Source organism: Simochromis diagramma, unplaced genomic scaffold, assembly GCF_900408965.1.
Source record: "Simochromis diagramma unplaced genomic scaffold, fSimDia1.1 OVJJ01000216.1, whole genome shotgun sequence".
Classification (NCBI taxonomy): Eukaryota; Metazoa; Chordata; class Actinopteri; order Cichliformes; family Cichlidae; genus Simochromis; species Simochromis diagramma.
In genome coordinates, this window is record NW_024386883.1 from 91597 (window position 1) to 106471 (window position 14875).

At 42.4% G+C, this 14875-nt stretch overlaps 1 protein-coding gene across 1 annotated transcript; it reads right to left on the reverse strand.

The window, feature by feature from the left end:
- Positions 1 to 2288: 2288 nt before the first annotated feature.
- On the reverse strand, positions 2289 to 7871 carry cnga2b (cyclic nucleotide gated channel subunit alpha 2b). The gene is made up of 6 exons (XM_040032697.1): positions 7596 to 7871; positions 7370 to 7480; positions 6730 to 6906; positions 6129 to 6236; positions 5909 to 6015; positions 2289 to 4049 (listed from the first exon to the last, which is right to left on the reverse strand). Exons 1-6 carry the CDS (start codon positions 7694 to 7696, stop codon positions 2596 to 2598), a joined length of 2058 nt encoding a protein of 685 aa, XP_039888631.1. The 5' UTR covers positions 7697 to 7871; the 3' UTR covers positions 2289 to 2595.
- Positions 7872 to 14875: the final 7004 nt, after the last annotated feature.

The window sequence follows — 14875 nt, forward strand, 5'->3', positions numbered from 1 at the left end:
TTAGAGATTGCTGTGCAGGAAAACCCAGCAGATCAGTTTTTTAAATACTCAGGCCAGCCTGTCGAGCACCAACAACCAACCACATGCAAAGTCACTTAAATTACCTTCTTCCTCATATGTCTAAATACACTGATTTGCGGTGGTGCTGTTTTTCTGATCATTTATATGCATTTATGAGTAGTTGAACAGGTGTACCTAACAAAGTGGCCCGTGTATGTACCCAGAATAAGCCTTTCATTTATTTTTAAGTTTGGTTTCAGGGTTTGAGTGGTTTACATGTCATTTGTTTCTTATCAGAGAGAAACAGTATTTATTCATGTTGTCCATGGAAAGTAACTTGAGATTTAGTCATGGTACCTGATACCACCAACTCCTTCAGGGTCTGCAAGGGATATGGGCTATTATGCCTTGCCTCTTTACTGTAGCCAGATCTGATCCGGAGGCATTGTTCCAGTAGAGCTTATCTACAGTGTTCATGCGGTTGAGCTGTATCCTGGAATGCAGAGGCTGAATAGCTGGAAAATCCCCAGTCTCCCCCCGCAGTGAGTAACTTTGCATGAAATAACTGGGAGTAAGTTATTTCATATAGTGGTAGCAGATTGTTTATTTGAAGGTAAGACTTTAGGGAAAGTTGACAGTGAGTAAACTTTGTAAAAAAAAAAAAAAAAAATAATTTAAGGTCAATAACAAGTTAGACATGCACTAATCCATACATGCATAAAATACTTTAGGTGCCCTTTGTTGCCACCAAAACAGCTTTGAACCACAGGATCAAGGACACTGGGTTGTACTGTCGTGTCAGACATTAGGATTCTGGCAGTGGATCCTTTGGGTCCTGCTGTAATGGATCATCTTGTTTCCTCGCCTTGCATGGTGGCTGGATGCTGGATTTAGATGTTATCAGACTACAGAATGGCGAGTATTTGTTGTTATCAGTCCCATTCATATTGCTAATAGGCACAGAATTACGTAGACATTTTTTGGTCCTGCAAAGAAGTGCACATAGAATCTCTGCCAGTAAATGCCTAGTAAGCTTGCAAATATTGCCTTTTTACAATGTTGTTGACTCCTAGTGTATTTTAACCCAAATTATGATTTTTTTTTTTTTTTTTCCTAAACCTAGCTGAATACTACTGATTCCTAAACCTAAGCGTCAAGTAAGATTATCATATCTATTTTATTTTTAGCCTATAGCACATTTAAACAAGAGAAATGACCAAAAGGTGTTTAGAGACAGGCACATTTATATTTCATGTTTCCAAAAAAAACAAAACAGTTTTGAGCAACATGAAAAGCTGAAATGTGTTTTTTAGCTGTGTCAAATATTTTTTTATTGCAAGGAAAAAACCACAGTGATTAGTAGTCATTAAAATCTCTTCAGAGTTTGCAGCTGGTGATGATTCATCTTTAAATGATGACACGTTACTCTCCCCTACATAAGCTGTGTGTATGTTTTAAAGCTATCGTTATCAGTACTGATATTGGCAATACTGGCCGGTATTCGATTGTTACCAAGTAAATATCACAGCATTAATATTTACAATGTGTATGTATGGGTTAGTAACCACTTATAATGGCTATTCAGTGGTTTTATACAACACTGATTTGGAATAACGGCACCAAAAGTTTCCCAGTAGAAGACGTTATTGTTACAGTTTCAATTCAATTCAGTTTTATTTATATAGCGCCAGATCAAAACGGTAGTTGCCTCAAGGTGCTTTATAATGGAAGGTAAGGCCTTACAAGAATACAGAGAAAACCTGAACAATGAGACGACCCCCTGTGAGAAAACACTTTGGCGACAGTTGGAAGAAAAACTCCCTATTAACAGGAAGAAGCCTCTGGCAGAACCAGGCTCAGGCCATCTGCCACAACCTGTTGGGGTTGAGGGGAGGGAGACGGGTCACTGTGGAGGAGAACCAGAGATTAATAATAAATCAGTTGAGCAGTTATTCACTTAGCCCATTTTAAGTCACTTTGCTTAAAATGCAAGAAATAGGATCGTTCCATAGATGTCCCTCAAGAGCCCAAGTAAGTCTAACCTGCAAAATAAGGACATGCACAAAAAGATCCCTGTGCAGTTGAACACCGCAAACCATTTCTCTGTGGACTCCTTCCCCTCAAGGAGTGGCAAGAGACGATGTGTGCACACCCAGAGCGCAATATACAGGACATGGAGAGAACTGAGTCTCCCGCTGATGCAAGCAAAAACAAGATGTTTACAGGTGAACTAGAAACTGTAAACTGGAGCAGGTCTCAGGTGTTTAGTGTAGAATCACTCCCTTTATTTTGGTAGCATTTAAATACATCTTTAATTTACAGTTTAAAATATATTCTCACGTATTCCATCTTTTGTTTTGGTTTGATTCAGGAAGTAACTTTAAAACTTTATCTCAGTGTCACTGGTTTATGAACTCAAAGAATGCATGGTCATAGCAGTGTTGTAAATTTTCTTATGTTTATTAACATGCAAACTTCTCTTTGCAATTGCTAAACTGATAAAACCTTCACATAATACAAGTAAAAGCAGAGAAAATGCATCGTATGGGTTTCTTATAGTCTTAAAGAGTCATTCCTATTCCGTTAGGTATTGATCTAAAGTCTTATTGGTGATCCATCTGTATGGGCAACAAACCCAGAGTCATTTTCAGTGACTGTCCCTGCACCTTCATCCATGTCATTCACATTTGCCTCTGCACAGCAGTCTGTTTGATTGAGGAAACGCTCCAGCAGAGTGACACGCTGCTTTAGCCTTTGCTGAGTGTGTGTGTATTCACTGAGTAGCCGGGCAAACCGAGTCTGAAGGGTGTCCAAAGAGGACTCCAACCGTTCCACCTTCTCCTCTGTGTCCTCTTTCTGTAGCCCGCCACTCTGAGCATTCTCATCCAGAAGACCCTCTTTCATCAGAATCTCCCGGCCCCTTTCCTCTAGCACGGTCTTAGCATCTGGATACTCAGTCACTGCCTCCATCAGGTCGTCCTTAGAGAGGCAGAAGAGGTCAGAGTAACCTAAGCTGCGGATGTTGGCTGTCCGACGATTTCCCATTTTACTACCTTTGATATTCAAAATGCTGATTTCACCGAAGCAGCTACCAGCGGTGAGGAGAGCGTACTGTGTGACCCCATCATCAGCCACCACAGCCAGCTTCCCTTCTTTAATGATATACATCTCCTTACCAATGTCGCCCTTTCTGCAGATGTAGTCGCCTGGACTGAAGACCTGAGGGCGTAGTTTAAGCACAAGCTCCACCAGCAGTCCTGCCTCACAGTCTTGAAAAATCCGTACTTTCTTCAGGGTCTCCAGGTGGACATTGATAGCAATCTCAGCCCGCAGCTTGTTTGGCAAATTCTTTAGCACTTCCTGTTCATCTACTGCTTTCTTGTTGGTCCAGAGGTAGTCAAACCATTTGATGACACGTGTCTCCAGTTCTCTGCTGACTTTGCGGAAGTGCATGTAGTGTTTGATGGCATCAATACGAGCTTGAAATTCGGCACGGGTGGCGTTCATGTTGGCAATCATAGAGCCAACATTTCCCACAATTGTAGCAAAGATTAATACCCCAACAAGAAAGTCAAAGACCACAAACACGTACTCTTCATCTCGCACAGGGGGAGGCATCTCTCCAATGGTGGTAAGGGTAAGAGTCGACCAGTAGAGACAGTAGACATAACTCTGAGTCAAGGTGGAATACCCGGGTTTAGAGATGTTTGGGAACACCCACGTATCTGAGCCAAATCCCAAAGACTTAGATATAGCATAGAAGATGCAGGCATTCCAGTGAATGATGACCAGGATGTAAAGAACCAAATTGCAGATGCGAAAGATGTTGGGGTAGTTGGTGCGTGTCTCTGTGCGGTCAAAGAATTCAAACATGCGTGGGAAGCGCAGCAGACGGTTAAACCTGAGCTGTGGTGTATGGATGCCTGTGGAGATGTACCCCAGGTCAGTGGGCAGGATGGACAGCAAGTCAAGCTTAAACTGTAATGTACGGATGTAGCTGTCTCTTAGCTTGGCGTGGTCCTTCACCAGCAAACCTTGCTCCAGGAACCCTGAGAAAAATAAATAAAACTCATGTTTAGCTTGGTGGTGGATGAAAAAAAAATAGAGGGCGGCTCAAATCAAGTTTTTATTTAACAGTTAAACTGGTAGATTAGATCCTCTCAGCTTTAATTTTAGAGTCTTTAAGCACATTGTTCCGTTTTTTTTGAGCTGCATAATTTGATAAATCCAAGTGGCAATCTCTGGGTCTGAAGCTAATGCCTAAAGGCCCTTTCACATAGGAAGTGGCATGGGTTGTGCTACATTGTGCTCTCAGACACATTCTGAGAGCACACGTTTTACTACACTGCACCAAAACAGTTTCTTACTGTATCAGGCAAACCCCAGCACAACTGGAAGCACCCAGGGAATACTGTACGTGCCACATACTTTGTGGTGTAGTGTGACATACATTCTCGTGATCATACCAGTGCAGCTCATGCTGCTTCCTATGTGAAAGGGCTTTAATTGCACCAAACTGCATTTTCCTCCAAAGGCCACAGGAGGCTAGCTCTAAAAATATTCATATCACTGAAGTAATGATATGGCTTTCTGCACAGTTAAAAATAATTAAAGCCCATTCAAGATGCTCTGATATTGTCTTTTTTTCCCTCTTCACTAATAAAATGATATCAGTGCACAGGACAGAGTCTATTGATGCACCTTGCTAACCAAGCTAGCATTAGCTATAAATTAGCATGCAACATTCTTCCTCTACATGTGCTCCATTTAAAGTACCAAGAAGCAGATAAAGCTAGTGACTGGGTTTACTCTTTCTCTCTTGGACCATGACCAGGGGCAACCGTTATTGTTTTTTTTATGAACTCAGTTGGTTTCTGCCACATTTCAGGCCTGCTTCCACATCAGAAGTTAGAGAATGATCTCTGCTTACAGCTAACTAGGGCTACCATTGGAAACACCTGGGACCTCTATGTTTGCTAGACTTGTTTGACTTAGGTGTCAAAACTCATTAAGTGAAGCATTTAGCACGCTTCAAGCGCTGGTGGACAACATGTCGTGCAAAAAAGTGATTGCCCGTATTTAAACTGCTGTAAATAATTTGTTGGCCTATAATATGTGAAATATGTGTCAAATTCATGCCTCATATCAAGCCATCTAGAGCAAACATTAATCAGCATTCCTGTTACAAGTTAGACGCCACACTCGCTTTTTGGCAAAATTACTTTATATATCCAGTTAAAAAATCTTGTTGACATTAAAAATGTCTTTTTTAAGGTGATCTGCCCAAGAGGGCAGCAGACATTACAACAAGTATAACAGTAATTTTGTAAACTAGACTGCTTATAATGTAGGTACAATAAACCAGAGTCATAAAGATACTTGAAAGACGGGTACTTTTTACATTTTATAAAATTTTATAAACCTCTTTCTAAATCTTGTTCATTAAAGTCTATTTACCAATATAGGTGTAGACTTTACATATAAAAAAAAAAACACCTGTAAACACTGTAAATCACTTTTTGACAGACAATCAGTTTTTGGCACAACACTAAAATAATGGAATTTAACAGTACATGGTGCTGTGTGTGTGCTGGAGACACACACACATTTTCACACACATTAATGGTTTTATTTCATCATGCATCCCTGATGTGTTCACAAGCCAATTTTAGCATAGGGTCATCTACTTGGTGATATTGTTATTTAGTGGATGTTGTAACTAAAATGTAAAGTTAGTTTGCATTTGATGTGTAAATAAAAGGAAGCAGCGAGGTTTGAATTAGAAAGCTGAGAAAATATAAAATGAAAGCAAACACTGACTCATTCAATTTTCAGCAGAGAGGAAACTATGTCATCAGAGTAATCTAAAATTTAAGAAGGCCAGAAGCTGCATTTTTAGGTGGCTTACCTGTCCGGAGTCGAACACAGGTGTCTGTTATGTATAGAGCATCAGAGAGGTAGTCCAGCACCAGCCAGCAGATGTAGTTGCTCACTTGTAGTTCGTCAAAGCATGCCCTGGAAATGCATTAAAAAAGGATTTAGTGCTCTAGTCTAAGAAGTGAACACTACACTGTACACCCTCTGGAGGCTGCAGGGCCCCACTGACGCACATACTGTAATGTTATTACCTCGCGACAACAAGGAACCAATTGTAGAGCACCGCCAAGGCAATAACAAATAACCAGCGGTAGTATACGTCATCGGAGGGAGACACCACAAACAGATCCCACTTTTTCCTGTAAGCAAAAGGAGACTGTGATTATGACACTCAGCAAAAACTGTTAGTGCACAACAACAGAGAGAAAAACAGCAATATAGTGCATCACAACACAATAGCTATATAATTATTTTTTAACAGCCATATGAGACAGCTACTTTTTTTGTAAATGTGACATCTTTTGGGTCATTTTAAAATATTGTGACATTCTACTAAATGTAAAATATTTAAAGCTCAATTGATCTATCTTCTTTTCCTTACATAGCACCTTGCAGTAAACCTATATTTCAGCAAGGACAACATAAATTACAGCCTCAGCACTGAGCGGAACTCTGGGTGTAACTCTGTCTGTAACTCTGGGTGTCTCTGCAACTTAATAAGACCTTTCAAGGATTTATTATAGCCATGAAGCAGAAAGTCCCGTCGTGATTTCTATAAGTGTAACTCTGTACTCCTTATGCATGTACATGAAGGTGTACATAGTAAAGGTTCAGGGTGGTACCCGGGCATACCTAAAGATCCCTTTGGCATTGTTGCCATTGGCATCCAGTTGTGTGTTGCTGATGCGACTGGGGGCCGTTCTCAGCTCAGGGCCACGAAAGCGTTCCAGGAAAGAGTCTGGCCTCTCCTCCTCCTCCAAAAGACTCCTGTGTGCCCATTCCCGCAGTCTCACCACCAGGCTCACCAGTCTGACACACAAAAGGAACGCAACACCGCATCTTTAGGCAGCTTTATAACTTAAAATCATGTCAAAATGCATCAGTTCAAACACAGTTAATGTGCGAAACCATGACAGAGCTGCAAATTAGCGCACATGATTTGAGACCTCACTTTGTCTTTCCTTTTCTATCTGTAGGACTGGAAAATCTTGAAATGCCTGAATGAAAAAAGGGACTCTAAATTCCTGCAACCCATCAGAGGTCAAAGGATTTTCACTGGACAAATGTAATGAATTTTGTAGCAGTCGACGACCTTCATGAAAAAAGACAAAAAGCTCTTCTATAGCCATTTCTACAAAGCCAGACCTTTGCCACAAAAAAGTTATTTAATATGTAATAAGAGCTCCACAATAATCTTTCAGCTTCTTGAATCAGTCCATTTGAAATTGCCATACCATACTGACGTGCCACAGATGAGTCATCACAGGTTTACCTTGAGATGGCTCCGGTCCTTTGAAAAGAATTTCTTGAACTGCCTCCATGAGGGTCGAGAGCAGCGACTCTTTGCAGCTCCGAGGATGTGTCATCACAGATCGATGGGACCCTAGTAGGAAAAAGTGACAGCCCGGCTTCTTTAAGCCATTACGAGAGCCTCTGTTTTGTGTCTCTGAACGAAACCTCTGAGAAAAACATAATGAACATGAGGAAGCTCTTGTTACCTGCTGAGAATGCTCTCTGCTCTCTCGATTTCCTCCTCCAAGCTGGTCTTCACTGACAGATTGTGGGGAGACCGATCTCTCTCTGCCAGCTGGCCCGTCATCTTTAGATCTGACAGTACGGACAAACACTAATATTAAAAACCCACTTACAGCCATTTAATCCATATTGTGGAGTGTTGGACATGCTCTCCTGCTTCAGTTACACTGTGGCAGGAGAGAAAAGTGTTTATGGTGCATGTCTCAGATAATAGTCAGGGGACTGGGGCGGTGGGGGACAACTGGGACTGTGGTAGATAGTCCCTAACCTAGCCCATCATACAGCAGGTGGTTGCTGTGGCGACTCATGAGAAATAAAAAGCTCAGTTTTATGGACGCAGCAGCACTTTAGATACACAGTCAAAGTTCAGTTAAAGCCCAAAAAGTCACATTAAGGCTGCTGTTCTCCCTGCAGCACAGACAGATGATGAGGTGCTTAGATGACTGTTACCATTGTGTGACTAATTGGTGGGTCATTAATGAAAACACACACACACACAAAGCCATCCTGGAGCTCTGCGGCTCAGTGAACCAGTCAGCTGCTTTCCCTCAGGAACCACATCGCTTAGGAAACCAGGCTGCTGAGAGAGCGCAAAGTGTGGCATGACATAACAGCACGATGGCTGCTGAGGCCACAAAGAGTGATAATTCACCCCTAAAGTCATCCAGCTGCCTGCCAGTCCACACTCTGTAACTTTGCTAATGTGAAGATGAGACTTTTTTCCCTCTACTTTTGCAAATAATTATTAATTCCGCTTATTGAATATGTTACGCAACACAACTTTTTTTCACAGTGCTTCACAGCAAATGTAGATTACTAGCATCATAATAAAGTATATGCCAAACTGGCCTCAGCTTAAACATATCAGCCTACCTCTGGTTTCCTTGAATTAGTCCAAAAAAAAAAAGAGCTGGTCTTCACCAGCCAATCCATCCTTTGTGCCCACGCCGGATGCAAGTCCTGCTCTTGCACCATTCTCGGTTGTGAGCCTCCTCTCGAAAAGCGCTCTCCTCACATGCATGAGCACGTGGTCCACCTCATCCTCAGATGGGCTGAGTGCCGAGGAAGCAGGTAGGGGTGGGAGATGGAGGGTGTGGAAATCTTTCAAGTAGTTGAGAGCCTTGATGTCAGCATCAGACTGAAGAGTATTCTAGGAAAACCTTGTTCCTTTTAACTTTTATTACTCAGGAGAATCGTGAGAAACAGAACAAAAGAATGCAGCCAGTTCATCTGATTTATTTGATTTTCTTTATATATGTAGTCTGCCTGATTCATATTCTCAGCATTTCTTAGTCTGACATTTTTTATATTTGCTTGACAGCTCATCAGCATTTGTAACATATCGGCTTAATGACATATCATAACCCTTGTTCGCTTGTGAGTCCTCTCATAAACACAATGATAACTTTTCTTAAGCTCATTCATGTCTGAGCAGATGGGTCATTTTAAAAGTAGTCGGTATGATTTTAGGGCTGTACACTTATATTTGTAGACTTACTGTGAAACTTTATCCATCCATCTATTCACTTCTGCTTATCCTTATCAGGGTCGTGGGGGGTTGGGGCCTATCCCAGCTACTATAGAGTGAGAGGTGGGGAGCCAGGATGTACCTTAGATATAAGGTAAAACACGAACTTAGCCTCTTTTCTTTATGATGTAGGATGGGAACATTAGGATCTGTGGGATATTTATGATTATTGACAGTTTGATCCTGAGAGTTTGACTTGAAATATTTTGCTTAATCTTCTCTTGTTGACAAAAAGTATCAAGAGCAGCGATGTTTAGGAGTCTAAACTTTCACCACAGCCACCACTCTCCACTGCAAATGGAGCTTGAAAACCCAGGCGATGGGGACCACACGAGACTTCTTCCTAATCATGCAGCTTTCCGACAGAGCCTGGCAGTTTCCGCTTTAATCAGATCCTCAAAAACTTAGTGGGAGTGAAGCCCAGAGGACTTTCCATCTGACTAAGATTCAGCCCAGTGAACAGTAAACTTCAATCTGCCATTACTATCTCTGTTGGGCAACGAGATTGTTGATGGACTGTGAAGAGACGAGTAAAAGCAGAAACTGTAAGCGCTTTGTTTTTTTCTCTTACAGAGGTTTTTTTTAAAAAAAAACAAAAAACAGGTGGGGGATTTTATGGTGAAAAAGAGGAAGAACATAAAGCATAAAGGTAGTAACATTAACAGAAGCTCAGATAAGAGGAAGGAGAAGCAGTAAAAAAACCCAACAGGTATCTGATGTAAGAGGCGCTTGGAAACAAAGAACTTCCTCCTGAGTACATTTTGGGATCAATCATTCACAAAACAAAAGATCTAATACACTGAAAGTACTCGGAGAATGCTTAAAAAAGTCATGTTTAACATCAGTTTAAACATATTAAATGTTAAAGTGTTTTTAGACTTGTATGTATCCTCTTCTATGGTTACTTGTAACCATACCAACCACTGTTTGTTCATACCCTTCAAGATGTTGAGCCAAGATGATGCATTTCTTGCATGATGAATCCAGCATCACTAATTATACTTAATACGTCACTTTATTCAGATAAACTGATATATTACCCACGTAAAAGACACAGACATGGTCACCAACAGTGCATTTAAATGATGCTCAGATGGCACTAAGGGCCCCAAAGTGTGTCAAGTAAAAAATTGTTGGTATAATCCATACTTTCATACTGATTACACCAAATTCTGATTATACCTTCTGAATGGTGCAGCAGAAATCCAGACTCATGAGACCAGGCGACATTTTTCCAATCGTTCTATTTTCCAGTTTTGGTGAGCCGATGAGAATTATGGCTTAGTTTTTGTGTTCTTAGCTGAAAGGAGTGGCACCTTGTGTGGTCTTCTGCTGCTGTAGTCCAACTGCTTAAAGGTTAGACATGTTAGCTTTCAGACATGCAGGTATTTGTGTTTAACAAGAAACTGAATATGACATCTTTGTTGCTATGCAGATGATACCCAGCTTTATTTTTCCATGTAGTCAGTTAGGTAAACTACAGGCATGTCTTATAGACATTGAAGCCAGGACGACCTCTAAATTCATGCTTTTAAATCTCCACAAAACTGAATTTATTGCACTCTGTCCTAAAAATCTTAGAGACATAATGTCTGTTGCTCATAGTGGGTTGTGTAGATGTGCGAGGCAGGTGTGTGAGGTTTGCTTCTAATATTGTAGAGACTTTATCTTACAATATAAAGTCCCTGAATTAGTGCTATATAATTACAACATAATGTTTATTTTGATCTACAAGTAACCAAAGCATCCACTTTGATCTAATTGTAGCCAGGTGGAAGTTCGATATTATGGGACATGCCACTGGATGGCGCTGTTTCTTTTGGGGTACCCCTGAGAGCGCAAGGGATCATGGGGATCTACAGAGACATTCACGGCAGTGCTAGCTTGCATTGGTTTTATGTGGGTGTGCAATGCCTTTTTTTCGCTGCGTGATCTGTTTTGAATGCAAAGTGTGCAACAGTTAAGGCACCAGGAGTGGCTGCAACCAACTTCGCCGTTCATCTCAGAGGGATCTATATTCCGTTTTCTGCTGAATTAATGCACTGTATGTATTTGAGTTCACACTTGTATGATACTATCTCTGTGGGTAAGAGGGAAATGTACCTTGTTAACTGTTTAATCTTGGCTCTGTATCTTAGCAGGAGAAGCCACTACAGTTACTTTTGCACTGCTAAGTTTTGTTTTATTTATGTATGGGTTTATATCAGACACAAAATGACGCTAGACGTCCTTGAGTTCCAGATGCTGATAAAGTTGGGGAAATAACCTGCAGTAGCAGTGGGTTACCAGTGCACAAAGCTGTTACTGGATAAGAACTGTCTGTAACAATTTTATTTCTTTATTTTTACAACCTTTTTTATTTTCTTCTGAGCACTTACTTTATCATTCAGATTAAAAGAACCCCAAAGATAATCTGTGTTCTGGGTTGGTTAATTTAGCCAGGCTACACAATTTGGTACCAGGAGTGGGGTATCTGCAAAAGTGGCAGCTCAGCGATTCTGTTTTTTATGGGTTTCCGTTTAAGTAGGTTATTTTGCGGTGCAAAAAATAACTGTAGTGGTGGTCACCCGCGGCGCGAGGGATTGGAAAGGACCTGACGATTGGGGCCATACCAGAGGTGTACAGAGGAGCAGTGGCCAGTCTGTCCAGAAGAAGGCGATTTCGATCGAGGGAAGGATTCTTTCCAGAGGAGAAGAGGACATCAGTGGCACCTAGCTGAATAGACTGCTAAGGCAATTTCTGCATCCTGCCCAAAGACTAATCTGGACACAGACATTTCATTATGTCAGACACAAACAGTGACGATGACCAGGGTTTGGCGGGGGCCACCGCAAGGGACCCTGTCACTGAGCTTCAGGCAAAATTGTCAGAACTGAGTAACAAACATGACCAGGCTATGGCCAGGATAACTGCTTTGAGTGACGGGGCAAGTAGGCCATATGTATATCTGCCGCGAGAGCGACCTATTCAACCCTTTAGTGGGGATGCAACCGTAGATGGACGTTCTGTAGAGGAGTTTATTGATGAAGTACAGAGGGGTATCAGAACTAGAGGCTTGGGTAATGATGATCAGGTTGACTTCATTTTTTCCCTCCTCAGGGATTCTCCACTTGAAGAGATCAAGTTATGTACTGGGGGAGAGCAGATTGAACCCGAAGAAATTTTTTGTTTTCTCAGAGAAGCTTCTGGTGAGAGGCGCAGTGTAGCACAGTTACTGCAAACCTTTTTTAGCCGTTTCCAGCTAGAAGGTGAAGATTTCTTTGAGTATTCACACGCTCTGTCCCAGATCCTCCGCTTAGCCCTTAAACAAAGGCCTGATGCAGTACGAGACACAAAGATGGCAGTTAGAGACCAGTTTGTGGAGGGAGTAAGAGACTCTACTCTGCGAAGGGAGCTTCGCAAGATGGTGAGGGAAAAGCCAGAGTCTACGCTTTTTGATGTACGTCAGGAAGCAATTGCTTGGTCTATGGAAGAAAAACCTAGTGGCACCAGAGTTGCCAAGAGCAGGCCCATATTAAGTGACAGTGCGGTTGCAGGGGATCAGAGTACCCGTGAAGCTCCAGATAGGTCATCTGCAACTCTAGATGAAATCCTTAAGGTGGTTTCTGAGCAGGGCAAGGCTATTGGGGAGTTACTCAGTGTGGTTAGGGAGAGTGTTACATCCGGAGAAAGGGCCCCTAAACGTGGGATTCCCAGATCAAAGTTCCAGTTCACTGATGATGGGAAGCCCATCTGTTTCAAGTGTAAGGGAGTTGGACACATTGTTAGGGAGTGCAAAACCCTTAAGCAAGGAGCTTCTCCAGTTTCTGTTCCTGCACCTGTTCAGGGAAACTAGCTACCTCGGTTGCCAAGAGCCGGGCAATTCGAGGGGAGACTACTGGCTCAAAGACCCTAACTCGTGAGAGATTTTTTTGACAGAGCAGTTGGTAAATGTCCTGAAGTTGAAATTGAGGTGGGAGGGATTAAGGCTAGAACCCTTTTGGATACAGGGAGCCAGGTTAGCACCACCTCAGAGGCATTTTTCCAACAACACCTAATGGGTGAAGATGATGATGTAACCCCTACAGCTAAATGGCTTAAATTGACTGCAGCTAACTCATTGCCAATTCCTTATATAGGTTACATTGAGCTGGATGTGCAGGTCATGGGGTTAACAGTGCAGGAGTGTGGGTTTTTAGTAGTCAGGGACCCCGCCCCAGAACCCGGAGGGCCACAGGACCAAGAGCTAATGTCAGCTAAAGTTAAGGTGCAGGAAAATGATGTGGAACAGCAGGTGGAAAAAGGTGCCAGCAGACTAGAGGGATCCCCCCCCTGTTCTTGTTGGAATGAACATAATAAAGAGATGTAAGGAGCTAGCCATTGCTAGTTTTGATTCAACTCTCGGAGGAGAGTTAAATGCTGCTTGGGGAGAAGCTTTTCAGAGGGTGCAAGCCTGCGAAGTATTAGAGAGGTCATCCACCGCCCGGTTAGCTGGTAAAAATACTGTACACGTGCCAGCATCATCCGTGGCCACAGTATTTGCTAGAGGGCTTGGGAAAGTTTCAGATGACCAGACCTTAATGTTACTTGAGCCAACCAACACGCTCGTTCCCAGCGGTTTGGTTGTTGTTCCTACTCTTGTTGAAACTGACAGGCACGTGTTTCCAGTTCAAGTTGTGAACTTCTCTCAGGAAGATGTGTGGTTGGCTCCCCGGACCAGACTTGGTGTGCTTACTGTAGTGGAGTGTGTTGAAAATGCAGCTGAGGTGCAGTTTAATCGTATTTCTGCTGACCACGAGGAAGTGTCACTGAATAAGAAAGGGGCTAAAGAATCTGATGGTGAACTGAAATTGCTGATAGAGCAGCTGAGTATTAGTGGCTCCCAAGAGGAACAGACCAAATTAGCTGCACTTTTGGCTCAGTATGCAGATGTTTTTGCTTTCAAAGATGAAGATCTAGGTTATACAGAGAAGATCAGCCATGAGATACACCTAGTCGATGATGTCCCTGTCACCCAGGCCTACCGACGGATACCTCCAACACAGTACAAAGAGGTGCGAGAACACATAACCCAGCTTCTGAAAAAGGGTGTGATCAAAGAAAGCACTAGTGCCTATGCATCGCCCATTGTGCTGGTGAGGAAGACAGACAACAGCTTGAGGTTATGTGTCGATTACAGGCGGCTAAATGCCAAGACCAGACGTGATGCCTTTCCTTTGCCCCGTATAGATGAATCCTTTGATGCATTACATGGTGCAAGGTTTTTCTCGACTATCGACCTGGCAAGTGGCTATCATCAAGTGGCAGTTCACGAAAGGGACAGGCACAAGACTGCTTTTACAACCCCATTTGGGTTGTTTGAATATACCAGATTGCCCTTTGGTGTGTGTAATGGTCCAGCCACTTTCCAAAGACTCATGCAGGCCACTATGAGTGACTTAATCCTTCAGATTATGCTCGTGTACCTAGATGACATATTAGTCTACTCATCAACTTTTGAAGACCATTTGACACATCTTCAGACAGTGTTGCAGAGACTCAGGGAAACTGGGCTGAAGGTTAAGGTGGAGAAATGTCATTTTCTCCAATCTAGTGTATGCTTTTTGGGTCACCAGATCTCAGCGGAAGGGATAGGTACGGACCCAGACAAGATAGCTGCAGTGAGGCAGTGGCCAGTACCCACCACAGTTAAAGAGCTGAGATCCTTCCTGGGTTTTTGCAGTTATTACAGGAGAT